Source organism: Eretmochelys imbricata, chromosome 1 (assembly GCF_965152235.1).
Source record: "Eretmochelys imbricata isolate rEreImb1 chromosome 1, rEreImb1.hap1, whole genome shotgun sequence".
NCBI classification, from domain to species: Eukaryota; Metazoa; Chordata; order Testudines; family Cheloniidae; genus Eretmochelys; species Eretmochelys imbricata.
In genome coordinates, this window is record NC_135572.1 from 344,854,807 (window position 1) to 344,876,326 (window position 21,520).

General features: G+C 49.5%; 1 protein-coding gene across 3 annotated transcripts in view; it reads left to right on the forward strand.

Moving 5' to 3' along the window:
* Window positions 1-21,520, forward strand: part of FRMD4A (FERM domain containing 4A) — a 292,885-nt gene that overhangs the window by 162,673 nt on the left and 108,692 nt on the right. For all 3 annotated transcript variants that reach the window (XM_077836359.1, XM_077836340.1, XM_077836350.1), the window contains exon 4: window positions 8,136-8,228. In XM_077836359.1, coding sequence (XP_077692485.1) covers window positions 8,136-8,228 — 93 coding nt within the window. The remainder of the gene's footprint in view (window positions 1-8,135; window positions 8,229-21,520) is intronic.

The following is a 21,520-nucleotide window of genomic DNA, read 5'->3' on the forward strand; positions in this document are numbered from 1 at the left end:
ACAAGGAAGCATGGTGTCCGATGCCTCCTGGTGCCCACCTCGCCCCACGTGGAGACCTACGTGCGGGCATTGGTGAGGGTGGTGGGGCCCTTGGCCATTGTGGCAGCCTCCAAAATGTATGGGAAGGTCATCTTCTTCTTAGCATCGGAGGCCGCTGCCCAGGAAGCGGTGGAGAGGGGCCTGGCGGTGGGGGGGTGTTTGTCCCCCTAGAGCCGCTGGAGGACCTGGGCGTCCTCCTGGTCCTGACCTCTGTCCTTCCTTTTCTCCCCAATGCTGCCCTGTTACCCACCCTTTCCACCCTGGGGAAACCTGTTTCTGTTTTCATCCCTCTCCCGTTGGGCTGCAAGGACCCCACCCTCCGTCACATCTTTTCCTTCCGCCGGCAAGTGCAGCTTCTACTGCCGTCAGCGGCGCATGACAGAGAGGCGCTCGAGGAGTCCTTCCTAGTCTCCCACCAGAGGGCCCGTTACCGGGTGTACTTCTCCACGGGGGAAGCCCGGTGCTACCTCTGCTGGGCGTCGGGGCATGTCCGGAGGGACTGCCCCTTAGCCCGGCAAGGAGGGGCACCTGGGATCCCCGAGACCTGGCAGGACATCGGCCCCGTCATTGCCGACACCCCTGGCCTCCCGGTACCCGAACCCGCCCCGCCTCCTCTTCGGACCACCACTACTCCCACTCAGACCCAAGGGGCACCTCCCCTACAATGCCCAGACGAGCGGGAGAGCCCTGCCCTCGCTGCTGATAATCTGGCGGGGCCTATGGAGGAGGGTGTGGCAGAGATACCACCAGGCATGGGAGAGAGCCTGCCCCAGGGAGAATCCTCCCTCCCTTATGCTGCCCCACCGTTCCCCCCCCAAGTCCCTGAGCCATCGCCTCTACCCCCTGACACGACCCCTGCTAACAAGCCCCCAGATGATGCCATGGAGGGCCGGACCCTAGTCCAGGGGAAGCGAGGCAAGCAGAAGGCTCGAGCTCTGCCTCATCCACCCGAAGCGGAGGCCCCCCGGAAGACCAGGAAGGGGGGCACCAATGCCGAGCCTTCCGCTTTGCCAATGAGTGCGTCCCATCCACTGGTGTCAGCCGGGAAAGACATGGCAGCACCGGAAGGTAGTGTCTCCCCTCCAAGGGAGACCCTCCCCGCCGAGACCCTCGAGGAAGCCCCTTCTGTCCTGACACTACCCAATGCCCCCGTGAACCTTGAGGCAACCGTCGTGGCGGGTGCCAGCGGGGAGAACCTCGGGGTGGCGGAAAGTGTCCTCTCCTCCATGTTCGAGGAGATCGAGGCCCTAGATCTGACCTGGTCGCCCAGGGGAAGGACGACTTTTTGCCAGCAAACCTCAATCTGGGCGACCTCACTACACCCCTCTTTTCCCCATGCTCCCTCCCCCTAACTGCTGCTTCTGCTCCCACCTCTGAGGAGCCCCTGGACTCCTCCATCAACCCGGCTGCTGATGGCACCCTGCTGATGACCACCGAGCCTGCTCAGGTGACAGCCAGCGCCACGCGGCCAGGACACAAGTCGCCAGGAGCACCCCCCATTGGTGCGGAGCAATCAATTTCCTTCCCGGGCGGGGGCCCTACAGAAGATAATCCACCTCCTGATGCTGTGGCCGCTAAATCCACCATAGAGCCCACGCCCGGTATCACTGAGAGGTCCCTCCCCACCCCCTTAACCCTCTAGCCAGATCGGGAGGCGCCACCATCCAGCTGCTTGCCTCCGGAAACCCAGAACCTCACCTTTGCCCCTGCTCCTTCCCCTACCCCTATCCAGTTTACCTCATGCAATGTTATTGCTGCCCCCAGGGCTGTCTCCTTCCCTTTTCCAACTGATGACCCCCAGGGAGCGGCATTTGTGTTCTCCTGCCCCGACCCATTAGGGGCTGCTATTTTCCCTCCACTGCCCCCTATTGCCCCAGCGTTTGAGGCAGACCTAGAAGCTCCAGCCCATCAGGCACCCCATCGGGGGTCCGCACCCTGCTTGCCCGTTTTAGTGGGCCACGGGGCTGCACCAAGGGCTCCGCCGGGGAACAATTGGGAAACCGTAACCCCATCCCCCCATGAGCTGCGAGGAGCGCTGCGGAAGTTTTTAGAAGATGTCCGTGGCTCCCGCAACAAGGTACAGCTTGCTCTCCAGCGATGGGGGGACTTTTCTCAAATCCTCCGGGCCACAAGGGCCCTCATGGGGGAAGGTAAAGGGACGGGGAAGCAGGGTGCTGTGGCCTACTGGTGGGTCCGCGTCTTCCGTGAACAATTATTCACCTACGGAATGGATCGAGGATTGTTGCGCGGCGCGCTGGGGGATGCGAGCGTCCCTGCCAGTGAGGATTCCCCCCGGCCCTCCCCATGACACCTCTCGCCATCGCAACGTTGAACACCCAGGGTTGTAGGATGGCTCTCCGCAGGTCCCAGGTGCTCTCCTTCCTTCGGGAGGGAGGGTACTCTGTGGTTTTCCTGCAGGAGACCCATACGGATCCGACCGCTGAAGACAGTTGGCGGCTGGAGTGGGGGATTTAGCCATTCCATGGTTCGACAGGCTGGAGTGGCGACCCTCTTCTCCCCCGACCTACGGCCCGAGGTGCTAGGGGTCGCCGAGGCCGTGCCGGGTGGCCTGCTGCATCTCTGGGTCCGTATGAAGGGGCTCGTGATTAACCTCGTTAACGTCAATGCCCCGACATCGGGCCCGGAGCGGCTGCAATTCTATCAACAGGCGTCCACCTTCCTCGGCACCTTAGATTCTCACGAGTGCCTGGTCCTGGGAGGGGATTTTAATATCACCCTCGAGGAGCGGGACCGCTCGGGGACCGAGCAGAGCCCAGCCGCCACGAACACCCTTCGGGAGATAGTCAAACATCCCTCCCTAGTGGACATCTGGCGTGACCACCACCTGGATGACACTTCCACGTTCACCTTTGTCCGGGTGGAGGCCCATTGGTCGTGCCACTCCCGGTTGGACCGCATTTATTTATCACACTTCCATCTCTCACGAGCCCGCTCCTCCAGCATTCAGCTGGCCCCATTTTCTGACCATCACCTAGCCACCGCGACAGCCTCCCTCTGTGTGGAGAGGCTGGGGCCGGGCTATTGGCATTTTAACAACAGCCTGTTGGAGGATGAGGGCTTTGTGACGTCCTTCCGGGAATTCTGGCTGGCCTGGCGAGGGCAGTGGCGTGCCTTTCCCTTGGCGCGGCGATGGTGGGACCTGGGGAAGGTGCACACCCGGCTTTTCTGCCGCGACTACACCCGAGGCACCAGCCGATGGAGAAATGCGGCGATAGAGCAGTTGGAACAGGAGGTCTTAGAGCTGGCGAGGCGTCTGGCCACCAGCCCCGAGGACCCGCTCCTCTGCAATGCGTGCCGGGAGAAGCAGGAGGAGCTCCGGGCCCTCGAGGACCATCTGGCCCGGGGCGCCTTTGTTCGATCCCTCATCCGCCTCCTTCAGGAGATGGATCGCGGCTCCCGCTTCTTCTATGCCCTGGAGAAAATGAGAGGGGCCAAGAAACACGTCACCTGCCTCCTGGGAGAAGATGGCACCCCCCTCAAGAAACCAGATGTGCGGGAGGGCCCGAGCCTTCTACGCAAGTTTTTTCTCCGCGGATCCGACCGACCCTAGCACTTGCAGAGTTCTCTGAGAGGAGCTTCCTACGGTCAGCGCGAGAGACCGAGACCGGCTAGAGTTGCCTCTCACTCTGGCCGAGTTCTCAGAAGCCCTCCGTCGTATGCCCACTAATAAGTCTCCAGGCATGGACGGGCTGACCGTGGAATTCTACTGCGTGTTTTGGGACGTCCTCGGCCCAGACCTAGTCATGGTCTGGGCCAAGTCTCTGCAGAGTGGGGTCCTCCCTCTTTCATGCAGGCGAGCTGTGCTCGCCTTATTGCCGAAGAAGGGGGTCCTCCACGATTTACGAAATTGGCATCCCGTCTCACTCCTCAGAAAGGACTACAAAATTGTAGCGAAAACAATCTCGCTGCGGCTAGGGTCTGTGCTGGCGGATGTGATCCACCCAGACCAGACCTACACTGTCCCGGACCGCAGTATCTTTGATAACCTATTTCTGGTTTGGGACCTTTTGGAACTCAGGTGTAGAGACGGCCTGTCGTTCACCCTCCTGTCCCTAGATCAGGAAAAGGCATTCGATAGGGTGGACCACAGGTACCTCCTGAGCACTCTGCAGGCATTTGGCTTCAGACCCCAGTTTGTGGGTTTTCTTCGGGTGCTGTACACTTCCGCAGAGTGTTTGGTTAAGCTCAACTGGACCCTGACTGAACCGGTCAGCTTCGGGCAAGGAGTGCGGCAGGGGTGCCCCCTCTCAGGCCAGCTGTACGCTCTGGCGATCGAGCACTTCCTCTCTCTCCTCCACAGGAGGTTGATAGGGTTGGTGCTGTGGGAGCCGGAGCTGCGGCTGGTCCTGTCGGCGTACACCGATGATGTGCTCCTCGTGGTCCAGGACCCGGGCGACTTGGCGCGGGTGGAGGCTTGCCAGGCCATCTATTCGGCAGCCTCCTCCGCCTGGGTCAACTGGGTCAAGATCTCTGGCTAGGTGGTAGGAGACTGGCGGCAGGCAAGCTCCCTCCCACCCGAGCTTCAGACCATCCGGTGGAGCGCGGGTCCGCTGCTCTACCTCGGCGTTTACCTTTCCGCCACGCATCCCTCTCCGCTGGAGAACTGGGAAAATTTAGAGGGCGGGGTGATAAATGGATGGGACTACTCCGATGTCTCTCCCTCCGAGGGAGAGCGCTGGTGTTTAATCAACTAGTCCTGTCCATGCTCTGGTACCGGCTCTACACCCTGGTCCCGGCCCCGGGTTTCCTGACCAACCTCCGGACATCGATTCTGGGATTCTTTTGATCAGGAATGCACTGGGCCCCTGTAGGGGTTCTTCATCTACCCCTGAAGGAAGGAGGACAGGGCCTAAAGTGTCTGCACACTCAGGTCCGCGTCTTCCGCCTCCAGGCCCTGCAGAGGCTCCTCTATGGTGCAGGAAGTTCAGCATGGAGCACACTGGCGCACGCCATCCTGCGCCGTATCCGAGGGCTCCAATATGACTGGCAGCTCTTTTATCTCCGTCCAGGAGTTCTTCCATGAGAACTCTCCGGGCTGCCGGTCTTCTATCAGGACCTCCTCCAGACTTGGAAACTGTTTTTAATGACCAGGTCCATGGCGGCCACCGAGGGGGTAGATCTCCTCGCGGAGCCCCTGCTACACAACCCCCAGCTCCATGTGCAGGTGGCGGAGTCCCGCTCGGTGCACCAGAGCTTGATCCTGGCAGAAGTCACGAGAGTCGGAGACCTACTGGACTACGACCGGGGAGACTGGCTGGATCCCCTGACGCTCGCTCGGCGCATGGGGCTCTCCAGACCTCGCACCCCTCAGCGCGTACTTCAGGAGGTGAAGGCCGCTTTGCCGCCCGCTGCTTGAGCTTACCTCGACCGGGTCCTGCTCGAGGGCACGCCCCGCCCACCCTCTACCCCAGGCCCGCCAAACCTTTTAATTGGACCCCTGCCCCATAGTCCCAATCGACCCCCTCACCCCTTTACTGCGAGCCAGCTGCATGAACTGCAGCCAGTATGCTTCCAAACCACGCCAAGGAAACATCTATACACGCTCGTGCTCCACACCCTTCACGCCCTCACCCTTGTGTCCCGCCCCGACACAAAGTGGCGAGACCTTCTGCCACCTTTGGAGGGTGAGCAGCCTCGGTGGGCCAGCCTGTATTCCACCTTGGTTCTGAGGCCCATCGGGGACATCAGTTGGCGGCTCCTTCACGGAGCTGTGAGCACAGGCACGCACTTGGCGCGGCTCACCCTAATCCCAGATACTTGTCCCGTTTGCGGTGTGAGGGAAACCCTGGCGCACATATATTTGGAGTGCGCCAGGCTGCAGCCCCTGTTCCTGCTCCTCACAAATCTTCTATTAAGTTTTTGGTTGCATTTTTCCCCTCATCTTTTTATTTATGCACTCCCCATCCGTGGCCTCACAAAGTCGCGGGATCTCCTAGTTAACCTCTTCCTGGCCCTGGCTAAAACGGCCATCTATAAAACCAGAGAGAGGAGGTTGGCTGATGGAGTTTCCTGTGACTGTGGAGCCGTTTTCCGATCCTCAGTCGGTTCACGTATCCGGGCGGAGTTCCTCTGGGCGGCGTCCACCGACTCCCTTGACGCTTTTGAGGAGCGGTGGGCGCTGTCCGAGGTTCTCTGCTCGGTGTCCCCGTCTGGTTCCCTTTGTTTGACCCTTTGATTGGGGGAGAGAGTAAGGGACCCCAGCCCCAGCCATTGCTGCTGCGGACACCACCACCTTAATGGGGTCCTTTCACACGTGGGTGCACGTGCCCCCCCCCCCGATTGTCCACCCCATAGCCTGCCCCTCTTGTTGGGTGCTTTCAAAGGAGGGAATTGTTGGTGACACTGGGCGTGGCACCAGGTAACTCGAGGGGGTGGCAGACCTTGAGAGTCGATGAAGCCCCCTCGCTCTGGGCCACCAGGTAACTCGGAAGGGTGGAAGACCACGAGAGTCGAGGAAGCCCCCCACCCTGGGCCCAGGCAAGCTTGAACACTTCCCTCCCCTGAAGCTAAAGAGGAAACAATTGTGATTGGTTGCTGTGTTACACATTGCATATGCTGTTGTTTTTGCTTTGTAAGTATGTTATGCAAATAAAAACACCTTTTTTGCTTCAAAAAAAAACCCCTCTCCTGCTGCCCTCTGGCCATGCTGTATCACCCTACCCATTTCTGGACTTTGAAGAGGTAAATCATTGACCTCCATGGATCCTCTTTCATTGCTATAGTCTACAGCAATGATTTTCTATATTTGATACCGAGGAAGGATAGTGCAGTGGACTTCACTAGGAGGTAAGTGCCTAACCTTCTTAGGTGCCTTGTAAATCCAACTGGGTGCTGATCTGTATCTTTAGGTGCCTAAATACTTTTATAAATCTGGCCCTCTGTGTCTGCCTTTCCCATCTGTAAAATGCAAATAGTTTTGTGAAGAATAATTAGCACCAAGAGACCCTGTGGTGCAGTGGCCTGGGATTCAAGAGACCTGGGCTCTATTCCTAGTTCTGTTGATGACTTGGTGTGTGATCTTGGACAAGTCACTGCATCTCTCTTTCTTCTTGTGTGTTTAGACTGTAAGTTCTTCAGGGCAGGGATGCTTTCTCACCACAAGTGAAATCCTATCCCCACTGAAATCAATAGCAATATTCCTATAGTTGAAATCAGGGCTCATTGACTTCATCGGGGCCAGCATTTCATCTTATGTGTTTGTGCAGTGCCTAACTTAGTGAGGCCTTGCTCTCATTTGGTGGTACTGTAATATAAATAGGTTTCAGAGTAGCAGCCATGTTAGTCGGTATCTGCTAAGGTGCCACAAGTACTCCTGTTCTTTTTGTAATATAAATAATGATTTTTCTATAACACTGTACGTGTACATGGCACTTCACAGTGTGTAGAACGTGACGAAGAACAGTACTCCAGCCTAGGAAAGCTTGTTACATAAAGGCACAAACGGATGAATTAGAGGTGAAAACAGTAGAGGCAGGTACGATCCAGACACAAGCGAGCAGCATGTGGTAATTGGAGCTAGGAGGCTCCATGGAACAGCTGTGTTTTTCAGGAGCTCTTTGAAGGAGGAAAAAGAAGAGCTTGGCAGGCATTATTCAGAGGCTATTCCAAGCGAACGGGGTGGCAAATAAAATGTCTGAGACTTTGTACGGCTGGGTTTAGCCATGAGTGAAATATTACTGGCATTGTACAGACTCTTAGCAATAAGGATTTTTAATGGAAATCCTGACAGACTTTTAATTATGACGCCACACCAGGGGCACTGTAATAAAAGATGAAGTTCTTATCTTTTTGGTCATTTGTGCTTTTGTTCCGTGCTACCAGCTTTCACCCTGACAGATTGAACTTTATGTGTTAAATATTTAGACTGAAATGTTGCCAAGATGATATCACCTCTTTTCTCCGCACATTTTATGTGAGTTTCTCAAATATTGTACAATATAGCCTAAGGCAAATAGCATGCATTATAGTTCTTGTGTGTGTGTGTTTTAACACCTCAGCCCTCATTACAGTGAGTAGCAAGCAGTCTCTTGTTGCTAATATAAACTAAGTAAGTACCTCTTTTCTTCTCTTGTCAGGGGACATTTAAACTGGCTTCAGCTGGACCGTAGAGTGCTAGAACATGACTTCCCCAAAAAGTCAGGACCGGTTGTTTTGTACTTCTGTGTCAGGTAAGTGTGTGATTGCCAGCAGTCACACAATCAGTGTGTGATTGCCATGTCACACAATTAAAATGACACATTTCCTAGAAGTCAACAAAGTGGGCCTTTCTGTTCTTGTTTTGCTTTTCATAAGGCTCCGCAAAGATGCATGTAAAAATAACAATAATCGTTTACTGAGGCACTTTTTTATCTGGGTGTCATTCTTCTTTTGTTCATACCAGTGTCAATTAGGAGTAACCCCACTGTAGTCAGTGGAGTTACACAGAGAGAAATCCCCAGTGTGAGGGGAAATCAGGCCCTATATCTTTTGTAAGTTAAGGGCAAGTCAGTCTACACTACAAAATTAAGTCAACCTAAGTTACACCACCATACAGCCACTGCAGTAATTAAATTGGTTTTATACGTCCACACTACACTCCTTGTGTCGGAGGTGCACATCCTCACCAGGAGCGTTTGCACCGATTTACCTGTGTGGGGCGTCGTGGGATGGTTTCTGAAAGGCAGCAGCAGTCGATGTAAGCAATGCAGTGTCTACACTGACACTGCATCAACCTAACTACATCAACTTACGTGCTACGCCTCTTGCTAAGGTGGTGGTGGAGTTATTAAGTTGGTGTAGTGGGCAAGTTACATCAGTGGGAGCTACATTTTAGCTTAGACGCTTACAGAGTTAGGTCAGCATAAGCTGCCTTACATTGACCTAACTCTGTAGCTCAGACCAGGCCTAAAGATTTCTCTGGGTGTTAATTGAGCACAAATGGAAGGTGCTGGATTGGCATCTCTGCAAAGTGAAATCCTCTTGTTATCCATAGATCAGGTACAACGCAAACGTTAGCTTCTCCTGCAGTGGCCTAACAGGGCTCAGGCCTGAGTTAGAATGACCAGTGCATTCCTGTTCAGATTGTTGACAAGAGCATCAATTAGTGCCAATTGTCTTGGTCGTTTGTTTTTGTTGTTTGTTTTTCTTAATTTGGACACTTTTATATTGAAAACTATATCAAGACGACCAGCTTGTCACACCTGAGCCACTAAACAGTCACAGCTTTTGGTCCTTATCCACCCTGGCTGGATTTGAACCAGCCATCTGGAGGAAAAATACCCATTTCCACTTCACTGAGCTATCCATTTGGTCTGTCTAATGGCACTAACTCTGTCAGTAACCAAGTTCATCCCTGATATAACTCCACTGAAGGTTCCCTATACCAGATATTCAATGGCACATCTTTGGTGGTAAATTCTCGGCATATTTTGGCAGCAGATGGGCCAATGAATGTATATAATATTCCAAATACCAAGCATCCCGCCTGCCAGCAGACCAGGGGAGGCACTCAGCTGCCGCAGTAATGAGCGGGGTATAAGAACCTATATAGAATTAGGGAGCTCTTAAATTCCACCAGCTTGAACGACTGTACTGGTTCTGGAGAGATTCCCCCATTCTGGGGGATTCTGTGAGAATCGGTAGAGTTTTTCAAACCATTAGAACAGTTGAAGTGCGCCTGCTGTACAGAACTTTTCTGTCTCTGAGGAAGATATTTTTCCACTTACTTTTATAATGGATCACTCATGTTTATAACTAATATGTGAAATTATAATGTGCTGTGTTCGATGGACTTTCCATTTCAGTATTGCATTAAATCCATCATCCCACTCAAAAATAAAAAATCATTCCACCATGCCCAAGAAAAATGTAACTCCTCCCGTAAGTTGTCTTTTCAGTGCACTCACTGCCATTCATGAAACTTGGATTATAGGGAAAGAGGAGAGAAGGCAGACTTTGTTCTGTATCTTTGATGTCTGATGTTGTAGGTTCAATGTTAGAACTGTGCTAGGTCCAATAACGGCTACAACTGCCAGTGGTTCAGGGAGCTCTGATGTCTTTTATGTTTGTAGGTTACTTTACATGTGGCAGCTTTGGCTGTTTAGAACTAGAGATGGGCCCAGATCCATAAACCCCAAGTATGAGCAGAGCCACCTCTGTTTAGAACTAAATCAGTCAGTTAGGCAGTTTCTATAAAGGTGCTCAGCGTAAATGCACAAATGAATTCCTGTAGAAAATCTAATAAAAATACATATGATAGATAGTAATAATGGTCCAACTACAACTTTCAAGAGTATTACTGTAGGCCCAAATTCAGAAGTTCTTACTTGGCAAAAATCCCACTGAAGAAATTGGGAATTTTGCCTCAGCAAACGCTGAATAAGGACTTCAGGATTTTGGACCCATGGTGTATTGGACCCATTACTACAAATAAATAATAATAAGCACCATAGAACTACTGTAGCATTAATTTTGTTGTGAGGGTTAGTTCAAAAAACAACTAGATAAATTCATGGAGGATAGGTCCATCAATGGCTATTAGCCAAGATGGGCAGGGATGTTGTCCCTAGCCTCTGTTTGCCAGAAGCTGGGATTGGGTGGCAGGGGATGGATCACTTGGTGATTGCCTGTTCTCTTCTTTCCCTCTGGGGTATCTGGCATTGGCCGCTGTCAGAAGACAGGATACTGGGCTAGATGGACCTTTGATCTGACCCAGAATAGCCGTTCTGATATTAAAAAAACACAAGTGTTACCCTATAGATCTTGTGAAAACCCTCATCTGATGTCATAGGGCAGCATATTGTAACCAAGAGACCATTCCACTGTGGGTGAGGAAAGAAACATCCTTAGAGCTGTGGATCAGTACAGTAGTTCAGCATTAAATGAAGGACCCCAGGTATTTCTGTGACCCCTGGTGAAAAGTCCGTGTTCAGAAGCCAGAGATGTATGCTGAGCAGTGGGCTCCACTATCCCCTGTGGTAATAATGAGTACGTTGTGCTATAACATGAAAGGTAGTGGGATACCAGCAGGCTCAAGAGACAGCAATGGATTACTTACCTTCAGTTTACTATCTAGCTGCATCCCATCGGTGCATCAGAGGTCTATGGCAAGGTGTAAAGGCGCTCTAGCACGCAAAGGTTATCCCATGGCTGATCTCGGCCGAAAGAAAAGGGAGGCTGCTGCAAAGGAAGCAATAGACAGAAGGGTTTGTCCTCTCCCCTGCCAGCCGGTGGAAGCTGGAAAGGCCCCAGGCATTGGTTACCCAGTAATTTGGGTTGGTTTGTTCTCGTTTTGAGCCCTGAAGAAAGGGGTTTGGAGAGTCCTGTAGCTGGGGACTTTATTTTTCCTTCCCCATCTAATGAATGCATGTTGGTTTACCTGGCCCTCTACTGCTAGTAGCTAAAGGAGATCCTTCCTTAATCAAGTGGTTGGGATCTGTGTTCTATCCCCTCTGTCACTGACACGTCCCAGTTGGTCATGGGATGCCGTACAGAGACAACCATGACGTTTCCCCTAGGTCAGTGATTCTCAAACTTTTGTACTGGTGACCCCTTTCACATAGCAAGCCTCTGAGTGCGACTCTCCCTCCTTATAAATTAAAAACACTTTTTAATATATTTAACACCGTTATAAATGCTGGAGGCAAAGCGGGGTTTGGGGTGGAGGTTTCAGCTCGTGACCCCCCCCCCCCATGTAATAACCTCGTGACTCCCTGAAGGGTCCCAACCCTCAGGTTGAGAGCCCCTGCCCTAGGTGTCTGCAGCTTTGTTCTTCTTTAGTGTATACGGCACATCACCCACTGTGGTGTTAGTGACGCCGTCATTGAAGAAGGTTGAATGTGCTTGCAAATATGTCTCTTGTATTATCGCTGCTGTATACTTACAATGGACAGAGCCTGGCTTAACATGCGGACCCTAATCCGGGATATCAGCGTGACTAATTCAGTGCACCAGATCTTCATTACAGAGAATTCTGTTTACTGGTATTTAAGGATCATGTGTTTATTCCTCTGATATTTTAAATGTGTCATTTGCACAGGTATCCAGTAAAGACCTGGATAAAGAGCGGTTAAATAGTAATTTGCAGGAAGGTGAAACTAAGATAGAACTCTTGTATTTCATGTGAAAATCGTCGGGTTTTTTTATCCTTAAAATGCCTGTAGCAGTTCTGACGGGTCAAGTGCCCACCTGAGACACGTCACTGTCTAAATTGCTCCAAATTTAGATTTAAAAAAGAAAAGTTTTGGGCGAAGAAGAAAAGATACCCTGCAGACTGAGAGTATGAAAACAGTAACGTCTTTGTCAGGGAGAATTTCTCTACCTTTTAGTTAATCTGAACTCTCTGGAATAATGCCACAGCCCCCACCCTCACTACACAGCACAGCATTTCTCAGTAAAACCTGCCTTGTGTTCTTGCACTTTCATCTGATTACATTACCAATAATCTACTCTGATGTGCCTCCCTATGGAAATCAGTGGGGCGGCACAGGAGTTAGTCGTGGTAGTATTTGTTCCCAAGGGCCCAGTTTTGTCCTCAGACCCACTTAGGCGATTCCCACTGACGTCAGTGTCTCTCTCTGTCTTAGGTTTTATACAGTACTTCTTGGTAAGGTTTCGAATGGGAGGTGCCCGGAGAGGGCAGAACTGGTTGGTCAGATGTGAACTGCCCCATGATATTATGTTATGGTGCTGTGTGTTAATATGCATCGTAAGCCCACATGCTTTTTTTGCAAACAGGTAAAACTGTTTCCCAGTCCCAAAGAGCTTACAATGCAAATAAGGCAGTGAAACCGAGTTTAGGACAAAGATCCAGGGAGTGTATGGAGAGGACTGATAAAGAGAGAGAGGCAGGAGGGACTGTTTGCAGAGGTAGATTTTAGGGAGGTATTTGAGAGCCATAGGTGGGCAGATGAGGACAGAGAAACTGTACCGCACACAGAGAGCAGCATGTCAGAAGCCATGAAGCTAAGATTAGGAAAGAGAGAGTGCAACATCAGATGGGTGAGGGCATTAAGAGGCAAGACACAGTGAATCAGCGGAGGGATTCGAAAAGTGTAGGGGATGATGTTATCTATGCAAAGGGAAAGGAAGATGTAGCAGCACTGTGGTCTCTCTTCGAGATGCAGGAGGAAGAGTTCAGACCTCGGGCTCCCGGAGATGAGTAGGTCACCGTATTCTGGGTGAGAGAGGACCAGGGCCCAGATAAGTGGACCATTAGAAAGTGAATTTTGCCTTGATTTGCAATCTCCAGCCTGAAACAATGGTCTGGATGTCATGGGAGGTTAGTAATTCCTATTCAGGGAATATGTGAGCAGGGAATAGATAGTGTGTGAATGGTTTATCTTTTGGAGATTCATTTCCATTTTATTAATTGACATGAAGAAACAGTCAGTAGAACTCATTCCTTTCTCTAGTGCAATGTCCCTTTGGTGAGGATATCCATCCCAGGGGTCCCTCCACTCGTTGCACTGCAGCCATTAATCCTTCTCTGCAGAAGTAGCTATGCTAAATCAGAGTATTCATCCTGTGGCTGGGGGAGGACCTGGGGTGCTGTGAAGGAATCGGTAACACTCCAGCCCCATGGAAGCCAATAGCCTGTATCTATGGCAGAGCTTTGGTCCCCCAAAGGAATGTCCATTTCAGATTAAGCCTACAATGTAGGTTGATTGTTACCAGCTGAGTTAATTCATCATGGGACGGGAGGTCAGAAACCCTAAACTTAGCAAGTGAGGGTTGCACTCCTGGGCAACCAGAGCTGCTGTAGAACAAAATGGCTTCAAGTGTACTGTAAGATGCCTCAATGAAATCAATAGCACAAGGTTCAGATGTGCTGCTGTCTGTAATTTAGCTTTACCTTGTATTCTGTCCGCACTGGAGATTTGCCCTGACTCCAGCCATTGGTGGCTCAGTGTAGCTGTCCCGGTGTGACCCCTAGTGAATGCAGGACAGACCACTACAAGCTGCTGTTTACACTTGTGCTGCTTTCAAGCACAGCTTAGCTCCACCAGTACTAACAGTGGCTTTGCCAGTCAATGCTGGGGTCTTGCATGGATGGCTGGCCATGAATGTCTGGCACCAGGGTAAATGTCCAGACCAGACAAGGCCTTCAGCTGCTTTAGTTTTTCAATCTTTGCCAAATCCAGTGTTTAAAACAATATTCCACCATTAGAAAAGGGCTGATATCAAAAAAATCAAAACCATCAGGGCATGGCTGTCACTGTGGGAAGGTGAGAATGAACTGCTAATGAATGCAATGTCCGTGGGGCTAGATAGACCTTTCCTCTTGTTGCCCCATCACTCCCAGGGCCGGCTAGAGGACAAATATGGGACATTGTTCCCTGGAGCTCTGAGTCCTCAACCTTGCTTGAGTCACTTACGCAGCGATCACAACGCATCATTGTTATTTGTGTCATTCACTTCTGCTGGCTTTCTCTTGTCTTTGAGAAATTAGATTGGGGGTGGTGCTGACGGCAGCCTGCTGTGTTGTGAATACAGAGATGTGAATGTAACCGCACTAAATTAACCAAAGCAATGTATTCATCTCGCATGTAACGGGTTCCATTTGTCCATCTACAGTGTTCGCCACCAGAAAGAATTGAATGTAACATTCAGAGGTTTTTCCTTTTTTGGGTGAGGGGAAGGGGATTAGCGATGATGGCCACTGAATACATTTCTGGACCAGGCTGTAAGGCTGGAGAAAGGGAGGCAGGAAACTGATGCTTAGGTGAGAGCGGACAGTTTATAGGGTAATGCCTCATTCCATTGCATTGCCAGAAGTTCCTTCTCCCCTCAGGGCCTGTCTCTCTCTCTTATGCCCACTGAGGTAGGAATAGAAGCAGCATTCACAGAGATCGGAGCCGAAGGACTAATGATGAGATATTAAAACAGGGCAATCAAAATAAGTTTCACAATCCAGGGAGCAGTGCTTTCCCATTGTATTTTAATGGAAACGCAGCAGATACTCTTCACCTGCCGTTGCACCTATGACAGTAGAACCCAGAGGACCCCTCGTCCTAGGCTCTGGCCATATACAGAGGAAGAACCAGTCCCTACTCCAGATTGCTTACAGTCTAAATAGACAGGACAAAGGGAATGTTTGACACCAGCAGGCAAGATCTCTAAGGGACCAGCCACCAGACTGGGCACGGGAGGCATTCCCTGTCCCTGTGCTGGAGCTGTGAGGTAACCCCTCTCTGTCCCTATACACCCCAACATCCCATCTGCACCTGGAGCTGTGGGGAAGGTGGTCTTGGAGCTAGTTTAATCAGCTCTGTGCCTATGGGGAATCCACAGCACCAGACCTGTAGCCAGTTTCTGCTCAGGTTGGTGGGGCATGGGGGGAGGGGGCATAGACTCTACCCCCATATCTCGTTATGTCTGTACAATACCATGCATGGCTATGATGCTATATAAATAACAGTAACAATAAAACTTTGTTAAATCTGTCTTCATGACCAGGTCCAATCTAGCTGCCAACCCAGGTTCCCCATGATTGGACCTGCCTCTTCCACAGACGCTGGCTAAGCTGTGCCATAAACCAGATTTTCCACAGCTGCATGTAAACAGGGTTCTTTGTACAGTGTGCACCAGGCCTGTCTGTGCTCAGGGAAAAAGCTTGGCACTCACCCGAGTGAATACGTAGCTTGTCTAGCCACCGTGTATAAATACAGTAACTCAGACTTTGTTTGCATCTTGCTGAAAGCAAAAAGACCCTGCAGACAATTTATCACTGCCTTCCCAGGATGGCCCCACGTTTTAGTCACCATGGGGAAGGTGTAATAAATGGCCTGTGGGAAAGCTCCACTCCTCTGAGTCTGTTTTAAGGCTTGAGAAACTTCCGTCCAGAAGATTTACTTGTGTGAGGACTGACCTTTGCTTGCGCAAAGGAACTAATGGAGACTTTGCTACTTAACACACATCTCTGTGTTCTGGACCTAGCCATCCATTAAACACATATCTTAAAAGCAGTTTCACTCTAGAGTCCCATAATGTAATTTCTGCCTTTTGCTTAACTGAGAATACATTTATATAAGTGAGCAGTGTTTAGAGAACAGGATAAGTAGTTTTCACTTTTTCCTTTACAGTGAGTCTTTCAGCAAAAAAAAAAGTAATATAAAAACTCAATCTATAAGCCACATTTTGAAGTTTCAAGTGTTGGCAAGATTGTGTGGCATTTATGAAGCTCTTAGTTAATGTAGTGAGAGGCACTATACAAAAACAATAGATGGGCAAGCTGTCAGTATGAGATTTGTACCTATTGTTTTATCTAATTAATACTTAAGCTAATGCATTAATACAGAGACTTGGTTAAAATCACATTGTCACCACCTCCACTGTCCTTCACCTTGTGCAGTTATGTCTGTACAGAGTGGGTATGCAATGCTACCACCTGTATAAGCAAGTGGGTAGATCTTCTTTGAGAGTGTTTCATTCATGGCATGTTACACGAGATGCCAGGCACTGGAGACACTGATCCCATGAGTCAGTAACAGCTAGGAATAGAAACCAGACATTCTGAGCTCTAAACCAGACGAGCTTCAAATCCCTGTTGAGATAAATGGCAAAGCTGACATTGGCTTCAGTGGGACCAGGATTTCGCCCAGAAGATTTCTGGTCAGTGTGCTCATCTGTAAAATGGATACATGAATTACATCAAAGGGATGTTCTGAAGCTTAAGTGATTAAACTTCTAAAATGCTTTGAGATCTTCGAATGAAAGGTGCTCCATAGGTGCAAAGCAGTAGTGTTATGAAGTACAGGGCACCCTCTCAGGTTCCTCTGTGGTTGGGAAGTGACTGTTGGTGGAAAAACTAAGACTACCTGACTTGGAAGGCGAACAATGGGCCATGGAGTTTAAGACACAGCATGGGAAATTCCCATTCAGACCCTCCTTTTCCACTTGGATTCTGCTGCAAATTGGCTGTTGGAGAGGAGATGGGGGAGGTGATCGTTTGCACTAGCGCTGCCTTCTAGTTCTCAGTACCTGCTCAGCCAATCGCTCCCTCCACCAACGTGTCTGTGCCTGTGGGGACTCCCCAGCACCAGAGTCAGGTGCAGAGTCAGGGCTCCAGGATGCCTTTCAGGGACAACCCCCTCTGGCCAGAACACACCTCGCTACGTTGTGCTGCTCCGTTGTTTTCCATCAGGTGATTCTGGCAGGTCTATGCTCAGCACAGCTGGGGGACTCACTAAGCACCCGCGCACAGGCTGCTTGATGTCCCACCTAAACATTATAGTGGAATGAGCACCTGCCTGAAACACCTCCCAAGTCCTCCCTTCTTGCCTGCCCATGGAACGTGCAGCTTTTACAACGGTACATTTATCTAGAACTTCTTGTCATCTCTGCCCTGCTCCTTTAAGGGGGGGTTCCCCAACTGGGAGGAGGCTCCATTGGGGAAATATGCAGCCAGAGGCTCTATCTAACTTTCCTCTCCTCTCACCACTGGGTGCTGGAAGCAACAATGTACGTGCCCCCATACAGGTACTCGGTCCACTTGTTCTTTCCTCCCAGACCATCCCCTCCCATTGTGGTTTCTGGGCCTAAAGAACCCCTTGCCCAGGTCCCATGGAAGGCTATGCTCCTGAGGTGGCTGGCCACCCCACCCTCCCCACACACACACTTCCATAGGGTGAGGGGAAAATGTGGATATGGCTCATTGAAGCAATGGGGGTCTTTCAATTGGCTTCAGTGGCTTTTGGATCGGGACTATGTAGGTCCCCCTCAACATGCAGTTCAGAAGGGTATCTGGCCCTAAGTAATCAGACCTCACGCTGCCCCTGTGAAGTAGGCCCCTGCCTGTCAGTTTGTATTAATCTACCCATTTTAGACAGTTAAACTGTGGCACAGAAAGATTAAGAGATCTTCCCAAGCCACCCCGCATGTCAGGAACAAACCTGAGACCCAAGGCTCCCAGTTCCCAGCATGGTCTGCCCCAGCCGCTCGATGGATTTTTTGTCAGTGCTCCAGAGATGGTGTAAGGATGGAAAATGTGCAGTGGCTTGATAGCATGTGATGCAGGAAGAGGATAGGGAGGGGAAAAACACGTTGGCTCTGGTCAAATAATAGTCCTGGCTTTCTAGGCTCAAAGCCCTCTCTTAGTAGGATTGCATTCACCTTCCGAGTAAAACTAAATGTTGCAGCCACCATGTGACCAAATGAAAGCAGACAACGCTCCCTCTTCCCAGGCCCCATCTCCCATGTACTAAATTGCCCGTCATTAGCTTTGATCGCTGGTATCTGGTATGGAAAGAGAACAGCACCAAGTGAGGGGGTGGAACCCCACTTTCCCAGTCTTCAAAGGAGGGAGGCGTTCAGTGCTAAAATGGATGTGAGGGTTCCACCAGAGAGGGGAGATGGAAGGGGCTGTCACTGCTTTGGATTTTCATATTTGTTTCTATCTGATTACTTAGCAGATAGCAGCAGAGTCATTTTTCCCTCCCAAGGAACATTGCGTGCTTTAAATGTCAATGCTTAAAGTGTGCATCCATGAACATTAACACATGGGGTTTGAACATAAAAGCAGCCCAGCCCTTCGAGCTGTCTAAGATAATCATTTGCCACAGGATGCTAGGTGTAACAGCATCTCCATCTGATGTGCTCATACATATAATTTATTTTTGCAGAGAGCAAATCATCCCATTCGCTCCATATTATCCACTGAGGTTTTAAATGACATGGCAGGGAAACTACAGGCTGGATCCAAAGCACTGCAGACGGATAGCTCTCCCCATTCAGGGAAGTGGACACTGAATCCAGTTTTACCCATTACTTTGTTGATAAACCTGAGCGTCTCTGCTTCTTTGAGAGCTTTGCACTGCATCCCACTGAGAAGAGAAATGTTCATAGATTTTTCAGGCCAGCAGGGCATGTTTTGCCCTTGTCCTGTGCCTTCTATCCTAGGAGCTGAATGTACTGCACAATAGAGCTGATGGGGAAAAAGGAAAATATATAGGTTAGAAAGAAACAAAAACAATGTTCTTTTGTTTGGAACTTTTCACAGAATTTTTTTTTTCAGTTTTACTAATTTTTTGTTTGTTTGCTTCAGTGGGGATGAGAATGCACTCTCTCTCCAACTGTATTTCTCCCCCCACCTCTGATTAAAGAATATAAAAAGGGAGGAAAGAAGTAAAAAAACTAAGTGGGTTATTTTTCCCCACCAAAGCGAACAGAGTACTTTTGAAAGTGTTTGAAAACTATTCAATCATTTTCCAAAAAAATTATTTTCAAATTTTCTTGCAAATGAAAAATGGTGACTAAAAAAGGAAAAAGCTGTACCAGTTTTGTCCAAAAAGCCAAGTTTCATTCCATAAACCCTTTTTGACCACCTCTGTACATAAGCATGAATTAAGCTTCACAACAACCAGGAGACGTAGGGAAGTGTTATTATTAAACACATGCTACCTTTGGGCAAACTGAGACACACATATATTAAATAATAATCAGGGGCAATGGAGACTAGGGACGAGGGGCTCTCTCAGAATCAGGCACCTTAATGATGAGATAATGGAACAGGGGGAAGATTTTCAAAGGTCCAAATGGCAGTTAGGCACCTAACTCCTCTTGAAAGTCAATGGGAGTTAGGCACCTAATTGCCATTCATGCCTTTGACTGTCTTCTCCCCTCTCCCACTCCCACCCTCCCATCCTCAGCTCTTATAAATCTGCATAACTCCGGTGAAGCCCATGCAGCTATGCCAGTGTCCATCAGCTGAAGATCTGGGATTTCTACAGTTGCTTGTAATAAACACTATAGCAGCAATATGTTTTGGCTGGTTGAGATACGAATTGCCATTGATCACTGCGTGGCATGTCTGAGGCTTTGCTGTTTAAGAGTGAGTTGCTAATATTTAACATGAGCATGGTCTGATCCGAGCCAGACGTGCACTCCCAACTAATAGATTTTAGTGCTGTTGAAATTTTAAATGGTTCAGATGTAGTGGATTCAGAAATCCTCCAATATCTATTACATTACTCACTATAATCTTCCTGCCACTGAAAGGTAGCAGTCAAGACAAGCTCTTTGTGTTCATTACACAGTGCAATATTCAGTGGTCTATTTAATTAATGCTTAGAAAATGTATTTGGTGATGTGACAAGGGGATGTGGACAGGGAGAATCAGGTTTGTAATTAACGTGATCTTTTTAATGTAGATTGTGAAGTCAAAACCCTCCCCAAAAGCCCTTTGGAGATTTCATGCCTCCTGGTCTGAGAGTGGGGAACTATGCTGTCCTTGAAACACTTACTGGCTAATGGAAACACGGGAATTAGCTGTCTATGTAGTATTATTTATTGTTTGTATTACAGTAGCATGTATATCCCAAACTGAGATGTGGGCCCGATTGTGCTAGGCACTGTCCGAAAAGATATGCCTTTCTAAAAGCTATGCTCAAGGTCAGCCAGAAGTTATGGGCTTGATACTGGGGTTATACTGGGTGATATGCTTGGCCTGTGTGATGCAGGAAGTCTGACTAGATGATCTGAATGGTCCCTTCTGATTTAAAATGGATGAATATATGAACACATTGTAAAAGTCCCTGCCCAGAAGAGATTACAATCTAAATAGACAAGGGGTGTGGGAAAGAAGTAATATAATCCCTGTTCTAAAGCCTGGGACTAGCAGCACAGAGCGAAAGAGAGTTGTTCAGGGTCATACAGAAAGCCTGTGACAGAGTCAGGAATTGAATCCAGATCACCTGAGTTTTAGTTCAGTGCTTTAACCACAGGGCCATTCTTCCTCCCTGCTTCATCAGAGCGATTTGGTCATTGTGAAGTGTATTCTCCTTCCATGTATTTGGAAATATGGATGGTGGAGGAAGGGTTTATAACCAGTGTGCACAAAAAAATAAAAGTGCCTTCTCCCACCCCCCTACCTGTTCCAGTGCTGGCTGTGAATTCAAGGGACTGAGCTGCAGTTCTGGTATTCTGAGCACAAGAGTTCTCTGCACAGACCGATTTTCTTTTAAATAAAAACAGCAGTTTCCCTGTGTACATGTACTGTATTCTCGAGGGGTGCATCTGCTCCAGCGCCTTCCCAGAATACATTACACCAGGCAGGTCACTTGAGAACTGGGTTTTCTTTGTGCATTTGAAGTATCGTGTGCGAGCTCTCAGTTATGTTGGGACTCACTTTTACACAGCAAAGGGGTTTGTATGTGCCCACTTCAAGAAATGCAACTTCAAGAAATGCAGCTTCAAGAAATGCAACACTGCCCCCTAGCGTTGAGCAGGAGGTTATTGTTTTTTGAGCTAACGCTAACAAAGATCTCTGGCAGTGCTGCAAACTCCACTTGGGATCTGAAAATCAAACCCTTCTCTCTCCTTACCTCAGCACCAGTAAGAAAGATCACACAGCCAGCATTTAGCTGCGATGTGTGGGGTAGAATTTAGGTCTCCATTCCAGTGCGGTATGGGCTCTCGGGCGCGAGCAACAGTAATCATTTTGTCAGAGATTTCAGCAGCTGAGGCTTCAGATGCATGCAGAGAG